At 33.0% G+C, this 12,977-nt stretch overlaps 1 protein-coding gene across 6 annotated transcripts in view; it reads left to right on the top strand.

Moving 5' to 3' along the window:
* The window catches only part of LOC123015588 (adenosine receptor A2a), a 75,556-nt gene that overhangs the window by 21,734 nt on the left and 40,845 nt on the right, over positions 1-12,977 (top strand). For all 6 annotated transcript variants that reach the window (XR_006413391.1, XR_006413392.1, XM_044415390.1 and 3 more), the window contains exon 2: positions 2,906-3,416. Coding sequence is in view for 4 of the 6 variants with exons in the window: in XM_044415390.1 (XP_044271325.1) it covers positions 3,017-3,416 (400 nt within the window). In the remaining 2 variants the exon portion in view is untranslated. The remainder of the gene's footprint in view (positions 1-2,905; positions 3,417-12,977) is intronic.

Here is a 12,977-nt window from a genome sequence, read left to right as displayed (position 1 = left end):
AGAAAGAACTACAGGTATTTTAGTTTTAAGAAGAGGTTTTTGATTTAATCGTCGTCTGCGTTGATTGACAGTAATAAAGTCTATGCAATAGGCCAAAAACAACTTTGAACAGATATGAGAATATTTCAAGGGGTTTTCTCTGTAGCACCGCCTCCTTAATAAAATGTATCAATATCCCGCCTGGGCATTTCGTAAAAAATGCATTGGAGCAGTGATTCCAATTTTTTCTTAGTTACGGGGGTTACTAAGGAAAAACTGAATGATTTTTAATTATTAACGCAAAATAACGCAATTAATAAATGCTGGGAAGGAAGGATACAACAAAACTAGATACGCCAGGGAAAATTGATATTATGAGATTGAACCCTTTACGCTAAAAAACTGGATTTGTCAAAAATTTTCCGCAGATTAAAGCGCCAACGGGAATCACTTGAACTCAAAAAATGCCCAGGCGAGAAAAGGATTATTTCTATGGAGACGGCGATGCTCTGTAGTAATATCATAAGTGTTAAAATTTTGTCGGCAAAATTTTCAGATTGTACGAGAGTTTGTTGCATAGCAATTTATCGAGTGACATTGTTAGAAAAACCTCGAGTCGCAGACGAGAGGTTTTTGAACAATGTCATGAGCCAAATTGGCAAACAAAAACTTGAGTAAATCAATCGAAAAATTTTGCCAGACCAAATTTTACCACGAATGGTATTCGGGGGACTATTTCATGAATAAGACTACACATTCAAGTCTACAACTATTTATTATAAATATTAAATGTACAATTATTGTAAACATGAGTTTCTAACTGTATTGTTGATAAGGTACCTCGTAAGCTCTCTAAACGCCCAGTCTTGTAAAATTTCTGCTAGACGATCTATTGGAGTATCGGCAGTCAGCTCATAATTTCTTTCTTCGCCAGAACTGAGAGAATTGCTTCCATATACAAACCTTCGTCTTGATCGTGTTTTGGGGAACACTTAATGAACTTGCAAGTGTAATGTCAGGAATTGATACATTCCCAAATCGCGTGTTTTCATTCTTTTTTCAAATTAAATAAAATAACTGTCAAAATATTTAAAACGACAGAAGTTGTTTGGACTGTTACCATGGGGTAAAATTTTATCACTTGAAAACTAGCTTGGTTTCGATTTTGTTCGTAAATATCCTTCACTCATTGGCTCTAAATATGAGGTGAAGGCGATAAAATTTTGCTTTCATCAATTTTATCGATTGAAATTTTTTACTCATTGTTGAATGACGAGATGCTATTGGCCGAAATGTAAATGAATGAAATAGTCAAAGCAAAAAAATAGTAGAAAATAATAGAGAACTAATGAACTAATTAATAGAGAATAAAATTAATCCTTGTGTTTTTTATTCGAAGTATTGAAGAAATAATAAAGAGTTGATTGACATAACTCAAATATGGCGTCCATAAGAAAATCCAAAGTTGAGAGTTGTAACTCTGACATCAAGAGCGCCTTGGAAAATACGATGACAGATTTAAATTCCTTGTAAAAAAGTGTCTTAAGAATGTCCTAGTTAGGTCTTTTAGTTTTCGCTTGAAAAAATAAAAACGGGAAACTTCAAATTTCCGTTTTTTTCCAATAATTCAAAAACTAATAATGACACATTAAATTTCTTCTTTCAAATTATTGTTCAGCATAAAAATACGCAACTTTGCCCTAATTTAACCGACCTCGTATCTCTTTTATTAACTGAGATCCCTATGGTGGAGCTCGAAGAACAAACACCCTGTATAGTTACAGTTATTTTAATAGTTATTCACGTATTCATCAGAGCTGTTAAAAACTCCCGACTGAGGGGGTTGTTTTGAGGCCCCACAAAGAAGAACCTTAATCCTCCCGCGATCATTGTGGCCCTTAATAGCACATGGTACATATAACGTTTGTAGTCATCTTAAATTACCATATTTAAAAAAAAATAATTTTCGAATTCTGAAAATGTTAATATTTGAAGTGTCAAAGCTATCAAAAAGTCGGGCTTTAAAGCGCGAGTAATAGCTATTTATGGTATTAAACCGGTAGAAACACTTTTATGGCCGCGCCAATACTTTACAGGTCGAACCGTAAGGCGAGACCTGTATGTTTGGCAAGGCCATAAAAATGCTACCGGTCGTATATTGTATAACATTTTTTTGGGATACTGCAACGATTACATTCAAATTAAACAAAATTTCATGAAAACAAAAATTTGCGTTTACAAACGAGTCCCGTAGATAGGCTACCTGATCTACCGGACTACCAATTCAGTATCCTAAAAAACCTCTTAACAGTGATACAGTAATGGACAGTGAATTTCGTCCACCCCATTTCTGTGAATTCACAAAAATTCACTGTAGTCTGTGCTTTATTGTCATGATAACAGACATTCAAATACGTATTGTCAAATTCGAACTCTATACTTTTGGGCATACCAAGGACTACCATTTCAAAGGACAAAGGTGAAAAGTAGCAAGAAGCATCGAGCATTCTGTCAACATGACAAACGTTAATCAAAATTCTGAAACAAGGTTAGGAAAACCTAAAGACTAATTTACACTTTTAATCTGACAGGTAAATTGGGTGGACGAAATTCACTGTCCATCACTGTACTAGGGTGGTATTAGATATTGGCAGTTTAACGATTGTAGATTGTTGAATGTTATTTATTATACCATAACAACATGGAACGACGAAAACACACTAACGTGATTCAAATGAACAAACAAGAATCTTGATCAACAGTTTATTAATACCTATGTAATTCAAAATAAATAATTTTGTTACAATTGTCCTTCTTTCTTTAGAACATTAGCTCCTTTTTTGTCCAATAGAAATTCTCTCAGGTTCAACTTGTAACACATTTACGTAGGTTTGACCGAAATCTATTTTAAATGACATTTTTTCAGATCGAGATGGCAAAAGGCAAGAGAGGCATTCTAAAGGAGATGGGAGTGGGATAATCCAGCTGTTCCCGCGAAGAAAAACTTCTCTGACCTGATTGCAAACTTCCAGCAACAATGAATTCCACAAATTCGACCCTTCTTGACTACCAGAAAGATGAAATAAACTTATATTATGTAATTTGTGAAGTTTTGGTGGCAGTGTTTGCGGTGATCGGCAACGCCTTAGTGATATTCGTATTTCGCAAAGAACGTCGACTGCGTCGAAGGACGAACTACTACATCGTGTCCTTGGCGGCGGCTGATTTTTTAGTGGGACTTTTGGGGATTCCTTTTGCGATCATGTCTTCAGTTGGTTTACCAACAAATCTCCACGCGTGTTTGTTTACGGTGTCGTTGCTTGTCGTTCTTTGCACTATATCGATTTTTTGCCTGCTTGCTGTGTCGGTTGATAGATATTGGGCCATTTTGCATCCGATGGGATATTCAAGGAATGTGAGAACAAAGACTGCCATAGGTAACATTTTTTATAAGCTTTTATATATTTTTATTTAACTTACTTTATTGTCAAGTTGTCTGTCTGTCTTTCTGTCTGTCTGCACCACGATCGTAAAATAGACAGGTCTGGAAACTCGTGTTTCAAAATTGAATTAAAAAATTTGGATCTCAGTAGGTTTTGAGGGCAACTATACCCGTGGTGCCTCTATCGGATACTACGTTAATTACTGCGTATTTATGAACGAAAAATGACGTCTCCCTGCGTAAATAATGTCAAATATTAAATTAGCACTTGTCATAATTTGTTAGGTTACTGTAAGCTTGTCAAAATTGTTAAAAAATGTGCAAAAACAACTTAATAAGTGCCACATATAAAGTACAATATGTTTAATAAAAGTGGCAGGTAAGTGCCGTTTCATTTATTTAGTCCTCGAGGAGGCAATCCTCTGGAACAAGTCGCTATTTCCATTCTAATTCTAAAAATTTTTTGGAAAACTAAGTTCGATAATAGAGAGGGTTTATATCATAATAAGACAGAAACTCGAATATGAATGTATATTCGAGAGCATTCTGTCTATACAAATAAGCAGTAGGAACTTAGGTAAATGTTTTTATTAATTTTTGTTCATAGAATTACCACAAAGTTCCGGAGTATTCTTTAACCATTCAGCACGAGCTGCTATATCGCTAAGTATTTCAAATAAAGTATCTTTTTCTCTACAAACAAAACATTTCTTGCCGATCTTTGAACTTTTTAAAAGAATGATTGAAAATTTGACAAAAATTGTCAAATTTGAAATATCTATAGTCTTTAAGTTATCAAGTAGATGACGCTTGTTACCAGACGATTTTTTGAGGTTAGTAGAATTCAACGCATTCATATAAAATCGACAGTATGTTACGGCCGTATGGAGCGCAGCGGAAGACAGATGAAGTTGGCCATGCTAACTTTTTGCGTTAGTGCCACCTGCCGGATTACACGAGAAATAGGTCATAGTTATATTACAATCACCATGACAACGTTAGCAATGGGAGTTGAAAAATTTCATTCATAAAAAGGCAGAGTCGAACCACCATCTTAACTACATCGTKGTTTTGAGGTGTTGCAGTCCAAAGTCTTTATAATGGGAGGTYGCCTGGTAACAGTATCGGTAATACAGTGCGCTGCAGCGTGACGTCACCCAGTATRCTGGGACGCCGGTGACSACGATCGTAAAATAGACAGGTCTGGAAACTCGTGTTTCAAAATTGAATTAAAAAATTTGGATCTCAGTAGGTTTGGGGGCAACTATACCCGTGGTGCCTCTATCGGATACTACGTTAATTACTGTGTATTTATGAACGAAAAATGACGTCTCCGTGCGTAAATAATGTCAAATATTAAATTATCGCTTGTCATAATTTGTTAGGTTACTGTAAGYTTGTCAAAATTGTTAAAAAATGTGCAAAAAACAACTTAATAACCGCCACATATAAAGTACAATATGTTTAATAAAAGTGGCAGGTAAGTGCCGTTTCATTTATTTAGTCCTCGAGGAGGTTTTTGGTTTGGTTTTACACTTGATGATAGGAAACATCCTTTAACTTTTAAACAAATCTGCATTTTTTAGAATAACGTTCATGCTATCGAGTCAATCCATAGTATTTATTAATTGCCACCTTACCGTCTAGTAGAAAAAAAGAGTAGAAAACATTGCTGTTATTGATCTTTACACAAGATATGCTACCTATGATGATAATAATGCAAGACCTTTAAAAAAGACGTGGAAAAGAAGTGTTATTGAAGAAATAAAACAACAAATAGATAATGTTATAGTAAGTAACTTTTATACGTAAGTTATTTTTTAGTTATCCAATTCTAACTAATAATGTAGCGATCAAGGTTGGTGTAAAATTTACAATAGAAAGATTTTGTAAAGACAATCTTCCAAAACTTATAAAAATGGTGTTTTTTACTTGGGCAGAACCCACTTCGTGTACAGCAAGCTTTTTTGAATAATAAAGAAAACGACAATCACAATAAAGACAATTTCAGTATCTATTTTTGTGGTGAGCAGAGTGAACAAATAAATAATTTTTTAAAAACTTGATACATTTGTGTACTCATTTATCTATAGGACTTTAAAGACAAAATATTACTTCTTAGACTGATACAAATATGTCAAAACTCAAAACCCTAGTCGATTAAATGCTTCAATGTTAAATGTTTTAATGTTTTCTCTCTAATTTTGTATCTTTTTTCTCAAAATGTAATTGACAATTGTCTTTTCTTTGCAGTACATTATTTGGAGTTTCATCCCTTGCCCTTGGATCCAATTTTTCTTTCACCCAAAAAAAACCCAATTGTTTACTACTTCATTTAGTCGTGCAATGGAAAACAGCACAAATTCTGGGCATCCGCAGAAGTGTTTTTGTGTAAACAAGATTTAAAAACCAAATATTTACCTTTTTGATTGCCAAAAATATTGAACGACCAACTCAAACCCAAAAAATTTTTTTAATATTTAATTTATATAAAAAATCAAGTTTAACAGAACGAAAGAAAACAAGAAAACATGAAGTATAAATCAAAGAAAACCATCCTAAAACACCGAAAAACTGTGCACAAGCGGCAAAAATATTTAGAAACGTTGGAAATAGAAAAAAATTCACTTTTTAAATTTGTGGTTAGCTGCCAAAATGCTGTCAAACAGTAAATTAATAAAATCACCACGTGAAGGCGCCACGGGTATAGTTGCCCTGCATAACCACCTGCGATTCAGAAAAAATAATTCAATTTCAAACGTATTTATGAATGGAGTTTCCAGACCTGTCTATTTTACGATCGTGGTCTGCACGAAATCTTGCGAGTCAAATTTGAGACAGTTCCTGTCGTCCGAACAAACTGAAATTTATCATACACACGTAATTCCCGTGATAATGATAGTACAATAATATTTACTTTAATTAATACTTAATAAATGATTAACAATTGTTGTAAACCATTTTCAATATCTCAGACCTTAATTGTAAATAAAATTTTGTATACATAAAGTCAAGTGGGGCAAATTGGCCCCTAAATTTGTGAATTCAATTTCATACGGCTCATTTACTATTTAATTATAAAGAATTTTTATTTATGTAGCTTATTACTCTTATATTGGGCTCTTATATTAAGTATTTAGTAATATGGAAAAAAATGTTTTCAAAAAAAATGTGGGTCTAAATGGAGTACCATGTCTTATTATTACATTTACCCCGTGTAACGGGGCAAATGTAATATTCATATCACATTTTTCTGGGGTAATACAAATAATAAAAGGAAAAAAAAGAACAAAAGTAGAGTTTATTCCAGAGATTGGACAATCACAACCAAAGTTAGAAACTTTTCAAAAAATAGCATTTACATACCATGCCTTTTGAAGGACCTACACAAAATAACACGTCACTCATTTGTCCGTCGATAAAACAGTATTAACATGTTTAAAGTTGATGAAGTAAGGGTGTGATATCAGATATGGTAGCACCGGCTTCTTTTAAGGGAATATAGCTTTAGTAGGTACGTTATTACATTTGCCCCACCTGACCCTACGTTAATTCCCGTGACAATACAATAACATTTATTTTAAATAATAATTTAGCAATAATTATAACCAATTATCAATATTTCGGCTCCTAATTGAATTATAAAGATGGAACCAAAGCCATTCGATAGATCGGGACAAAAACTATCGGCTTGTTCAAAAATCAACACATTCTAAAAAGACAAAAAAAAACAAATAAATCCAAAAATAAAAAAAATTAAAACTAACATGATTTCACGAAACAATAGGTAAAGACTAAAAAGTAATAAAAATATAAATAAAAAATTGGTTTTTAAAATAAGCTTTTATCCACAAACGGTTGAAAAATGACGCTTCTATGTAAGTAAAATTTTATCTTTCAGACATGCAGTAAAAACACTGTTTTTTCGCCTAATCGTTTTTCACTTTTACTTGAAATTTACTTTAACATTTACCAATGTTGTCCCTTTCTTATCTCTTTCGCTGCTTAAGCATTTTCTGGAGAGCTATAGTGTAGATTATCACTATTATCAACATTCCACACTTTGCACTATAAACTACACTTCACTAGTTAAATCAATCAACACTTACGAAAATCTCAACACAAACTCCGAAACTGACGCGTGACGTTTGTTATGATTTTATTACAAAGCGTCCTGATTATTTTGGTGATTTATTTGACAATTAGGGTGTTGCTCTTTTCTCTTCATCTGAGTCGTTTGCGAAAATATAGCGTATGTTATTTGGAGTAAAAGTGAGTTTATGTGACTCAGCTGAATCATTTGCCTCACCCCGTTCGACAAAATAAACATTCAGCCTTCGCCTTATAAACAATCACTTTTACTCCTAATAACATAACAAACTATTATTAGAAAAACGTACCTACTAAAAAGTAAGAAATAATTTTTATTCACAATCACCAATGTAATATACCTTTTAAAGGGTGGGAAACACATCATTAAATCTCATGAGGAGTAATAATATTGCTTCTTATGCACGATAGCCAACCTTAAAATTACAAAAATACCGGAAATTATTTCTTTCAAATTGTCAAGTTACGCATAATATTTCGTTAAATTAGTATTCAATTGCTTTTGTAGCAGTTTCTCTTAATTCTGGAGGAGTACATTGCTCCATTTCGACGACTTTAATTAATCAGATTTACACATTATTTCAATATTTTCTTTGACATTTCTGAAATGTCAAAAATCAAACGTCATTTGGATGGCCTACCACGTTTGGACCTTAACTTTGTTAGAATTTTATTTTACTCAAATAAATTTTTGACTGAAAATAATGTGATTGTGAATAAAATAACGTACAAATCTTGGTGGTAATGGCATTACCCCTTGGGCTTTATCCAATCTCGAGGCTGGCACCTCTCGATCGTATACATAAGCATTAGGGGTAATGCCATATTTACCACCTCACTTGTAATGTACTATTGTTTGTCAGAGAAGGACACCTTACACCTTAGAATTTTAAAATTTATAAAAGCTTTGGGGGCGGTCAACTGAGCAAAGTAATTATGCAATTAGTCGTAATGTTATAACCGCTCCCAAGGCTTTTATAATTTTTAAAATCTTAAGGTGTAAGCAAATGTCTTTCTCTGAGAGAAAAATATTTCTCACTTTTTAGTACATGTTTCCAATAAAAGACTTTTTTTTTAATATTTTTTTTAATTTCTCATTCAGAGTTAAATCGTAATTGGACTCTCTTATTAACCGTCCTTAAAGGAGTGCTATAAATAAATAAATAATAAGATTAATAAGAAGGTTAAAAGCTGTGATAATCTGTTAAATGACATGTAAGAGTCGTGATTTACTAATACAATATGCTGGGTGGTTGGTATCACGTTATCGTTTTAAAACGCTCCTTATGTTATCCAGAAAATGCATTTATGCTGAAAAGGATAGTTAATGATTTTGTCCTTAAAACGTGCACGCAAACTTTTGCTTTGCGTGCGAAATTAAATGATTAAATAGTCTCAGGTTTTTTCATGCTTTCTTTCTATAAAGGATGCAAAATAGTGGAAAATACTCTTTTTTTTATGTATGGTCTACTGAGTAATTTGTTTATAAAGCTGTTCAGTAAATTTCCAATGTTTCAGTGTTCATCAAATACGCAATATGTAACCAACTACAAGTATTTAAGAGCCCCAATCGTGGATACTGAAGCTTTTCATAAAACTTTCTAAATTATGTATGTTCCAAAATTTGCTTTCACTATAGTGTTTTTAGGAGCTTACAAATTTTTAAACACAACTTTATGCAAATGTTCTCAGTAAGCTTAGGTTTCCTAAAAAGCGGTAATATGTATTACGGTCGTAATATGACAGTGAATGACGTCACAAAAACGGTGGCGAGTACATTTTGCGTTACGTTATTTAAAAATGTTACAGTGTTGTTTACCCTCTTTTAGGAAACCATCTCACTTCAAAAATATGGGACTTTTTCTGTGACGTCATTCGCACCGCTTTGTAGGAAACGCTAGAGCTTTAGGGGAACGTGTTTACTAAAAAGTAAAAAGCTATTTCAAAGAATCAAGTCAACAAAATAATTGTGTTAAAAAAAACACACAACGCACAAGTCTGTGTCGTTTTATTGTTTAATTAAATGTACCTATTGGATCTAGTTTGGACTAATGCAAAATAATGTTGTATGTAAACAGAATATATTAATGAGGAACAGAAATCTAAATAAAGTACAGTGATGGACAGTGAATTTCGTCCACCCAATTTACCTGTCAGATTAAAAGTGTAAATTAGTCTTTAGGTTTTCCTAACCTTGTTTCAGAATTTTGATTAACGTTTGTCATGTTGACAGAATGCTCGATGCTTCTTGCTACTTTTCACCTTTGTCCTTTGAAATGGTAGTTCTTGGTATGCCCAAAAGTATAGAGACACTTCTGTGAGACATACCTTCTTCTACCAGAGTTCGAATTTGACAATACGTATTTGAATGTCAGTTATCATGACAATAAAGCACAGACTACAGTGAATTTTTGTGAATTCACAGAAAAGGGGGTGGACGAAATTCACTGTCCATCACTGTATATACTTAAAACAGTAGTATAATGTAAATAGGTATTCCTTGTCAGGAGCAGACGATAAGAATTCTTTAATTTGCTGTTTTCGACTTTTTAGGTCCATAAGATTTACCCTTCAGCAACGCACACAATTTGGGATATTTTCTCATGTCAACATTGTTTTTTAGGTTAAACGTCGTCCGCAACATTGAGTAGACTGTCCACAAAGAAGACGGTTTCATCCTTTTCGAAAGATCTTGAAAATATGCAAGCAGCACATACTCGGATAAAGAATTTATTTAATTTCTTGACGCCAATCTCGGAAAAGTTTATATGCACGTTCATACTGACTTTTTGATTTTTCCGGCAGCAAACTAGCAGTTGCCGAGGATGCTGCTTCGCTAATCTCGGGTGGAGTGCAAATTCCAATAAAAACATCATCTTCACTTTCATTTTCATTCATTTTTCACAAGCCGCAGCCCCGTCTAAATGACAACTGACAGAAAGCACCTCGGTGAAGTTAGCAATAAGTAATATTTTTCTTGAGGGCAAAATTTAAATTACAGTCGACTAAAAATTTGCTACTCGCGTCACAACGCGTTTCCCCCAACATTTTCGTTTTGTGCAGCCAGATTTACACTCGAAAAATTATTAGAATTACAGAAAGCTAACTTCAGCCCGTGACTAATATGACAATTGCTATCAGCAACATGACAAATACGCATAAAAGTCACGGCTTGTTAAGATGTGTATAAAATGTCACTTAGCGTCATGGAATACGCTAATATACGATAATCCGTGTTTTAGTTGTGGGAGTAGAAAAAATAAATAAATGCATTTTGGTAATTAATAGCGCGAATGTTTTGAAAATTTTAAAAATTTTCATCCTATGCACGTGTGCAAATACTCGGGTATTTTCATGATGGATAGAATACTCGACGATATTCGCCCGTTGCTAAGTGATTTCTGTAATATACAGGGTGTTTCACATAACTTTACGAGGCTTGCGCCTAATGTACGCACCCAAATATACAAAAATCACAGAACACTGGATACAAAAAACACACATTTAACTAATTAATTTTTGGAAACCCATAACAGTAGTTGTCAAACTAATCACTGTTTCATTAATAGTCATAAACTGCAGTTTTTCAGAAACAATTATCATTTGTTCTATCAAGAGACGGCATGAATATGATTCTAGTTTACCTATCTTAATCACTAACCAACTAAAAACGTTGTAATTTTTTAAAGGGTGAACAAATTAGAGAAAATTATTCAATTTTTCAAAATTTGTAATCGAGTTCGTATCGGAATATGTATTATTGATTGCATCTTACAGGCGCAGGCCTCGTAAAATTACGTGAAACACCCTGTACATAGGTCAATTTGGTTGACTGAAATTTTCGGAGGGCAATAGTGAGTCATAATACCACGAGTAGTCAAAAATTGTCGAATATTTTTATGAATGGTCATTCGCTTATGAACACCATGAGTCCGAACCACAAAGAGCATGATGACATTTTACTGATAAAAGACAATGGTTTATTGTCTGAGATCGGTAATTCCTTAACGTTCGTGATTCTTATGACATTTTTTGCGCGATTGATGTTTGTTAGTTTTTTCACAATCACTAATGTAATATGCCGATTACCAACCTTTTAAAGGTTGGCAAACACATAATTAAGGAGTAGACATCATGAGGAGTAATAATATTACTTCCCTTGGGCGGTAATATCCAGGATAACCAACCTTAAAATTACCAAAAAATACCGGGAATTTTTTCTTTTAAATTGTCTAGTTACCCATAATATTTTGCTAAATTAGTATTTAATTGCTTTTGTAGCAGTTTCTCTTACTTCTGAGGGAGTACACTGCTCTATTTCAACGATTTTAAATTAGATTCACACATTATTTCAATATTTTCTTTGACATTCCTTGAAATGCCAAAAATCAAACGCCATTTGGATGGCCTACTACGTTTGGACCTTAATTTTGTTAGAATTTCATTTTATTCAAGTTTTTGATTGAAAATAATGTGATTGTGAATAAAATAGTATACAAACCACGGTTGTAATGTCATTACCCCGAGTGCTACATAAGCACTCGAGGTAATGCCATATTTCACACACGGACTCAATACCAATACCGTTTTCCATTCGAATTCAATTCCTCATGGAAACGTAGTAACTGATAGTAACGAGTAAATACAACTTACTGTCTTTGAAACCTTAGTAAACAATCGAATAGTCTAGAAAAATACTCTTGAAAAACTAGTGAATGATACTAAAGTGTCCAATTTACTCGGCTTTGTTTATTAAATTTGCTAATAATTTTCATGAATTGCAATTATTTTTATTGTACTGACCATGAACCAAAGTTGTACCTATAAATTATTAAATTGCCCAAAGTAGATACGTATCTTAATCTGGCATCACACTTTTGTTGTAATTACATTATTTAAACATATTTAAACTATACTTTGAAGTTATAAAACGTCATTAATGACCCGTGTACATACAATGTAAATAATTTCGTCGAAATGGAATTAGTTCTTGAAATTAATTTCATTAAATAGGATTCACACTACAATCTAAGAAATTAATTTATATTATGACTAATAAAACCAATAGCTTTATGACAGTTATTGAACTAAAACTAGGAACAATACCAATAATTTACAACGCTTTAATAACCTTAATTATAAATATTAATTTGAGGTTAAGTAGCTTGCACGACTACACGCTCCACAAAAGATAATCAATCTCGTAAAAGTTATCTCATGTTTTAGCTTTTATATTCAACTTATGAACAGCAATATGAAAGAGTATTAATTAGAGTATACAATTAGTCTTGCTTAGAATATTGTTATTATCTGTGTTTATTTTGGAATCGAATCGTGAAACAGATCACACTAGGCACTAAACTAAAATCAAAAATTTATAGAAATAGGTAGGGACTTATGATATTGGACGTGCTTTTAGCGATTTTATTTATGTACTACTTTATTC

This window comes from Tribolium madens, unplaced genomic scaffold, assembly GCF_015345945.1.
Source record: "Tribolium madens isolate multiple individuals breed KSU strain unplaced genomic scaffold, Tmad_KSU_1.1 Scaffold_19;HRSCAF=116;Tcas5.2_LG9, whole genome shotgun sequence".
Classification (NCBI taxonomy): domain Eukaryota; kingdom Metazoa; phylum Arthropoda; class Insecta; order Coleoptera; family Tenebrionidae; genus Tribolium; species Tribolium madens.
This window is presented reverse-complemented; position numbering and strand designations above follow the sequence as displayed.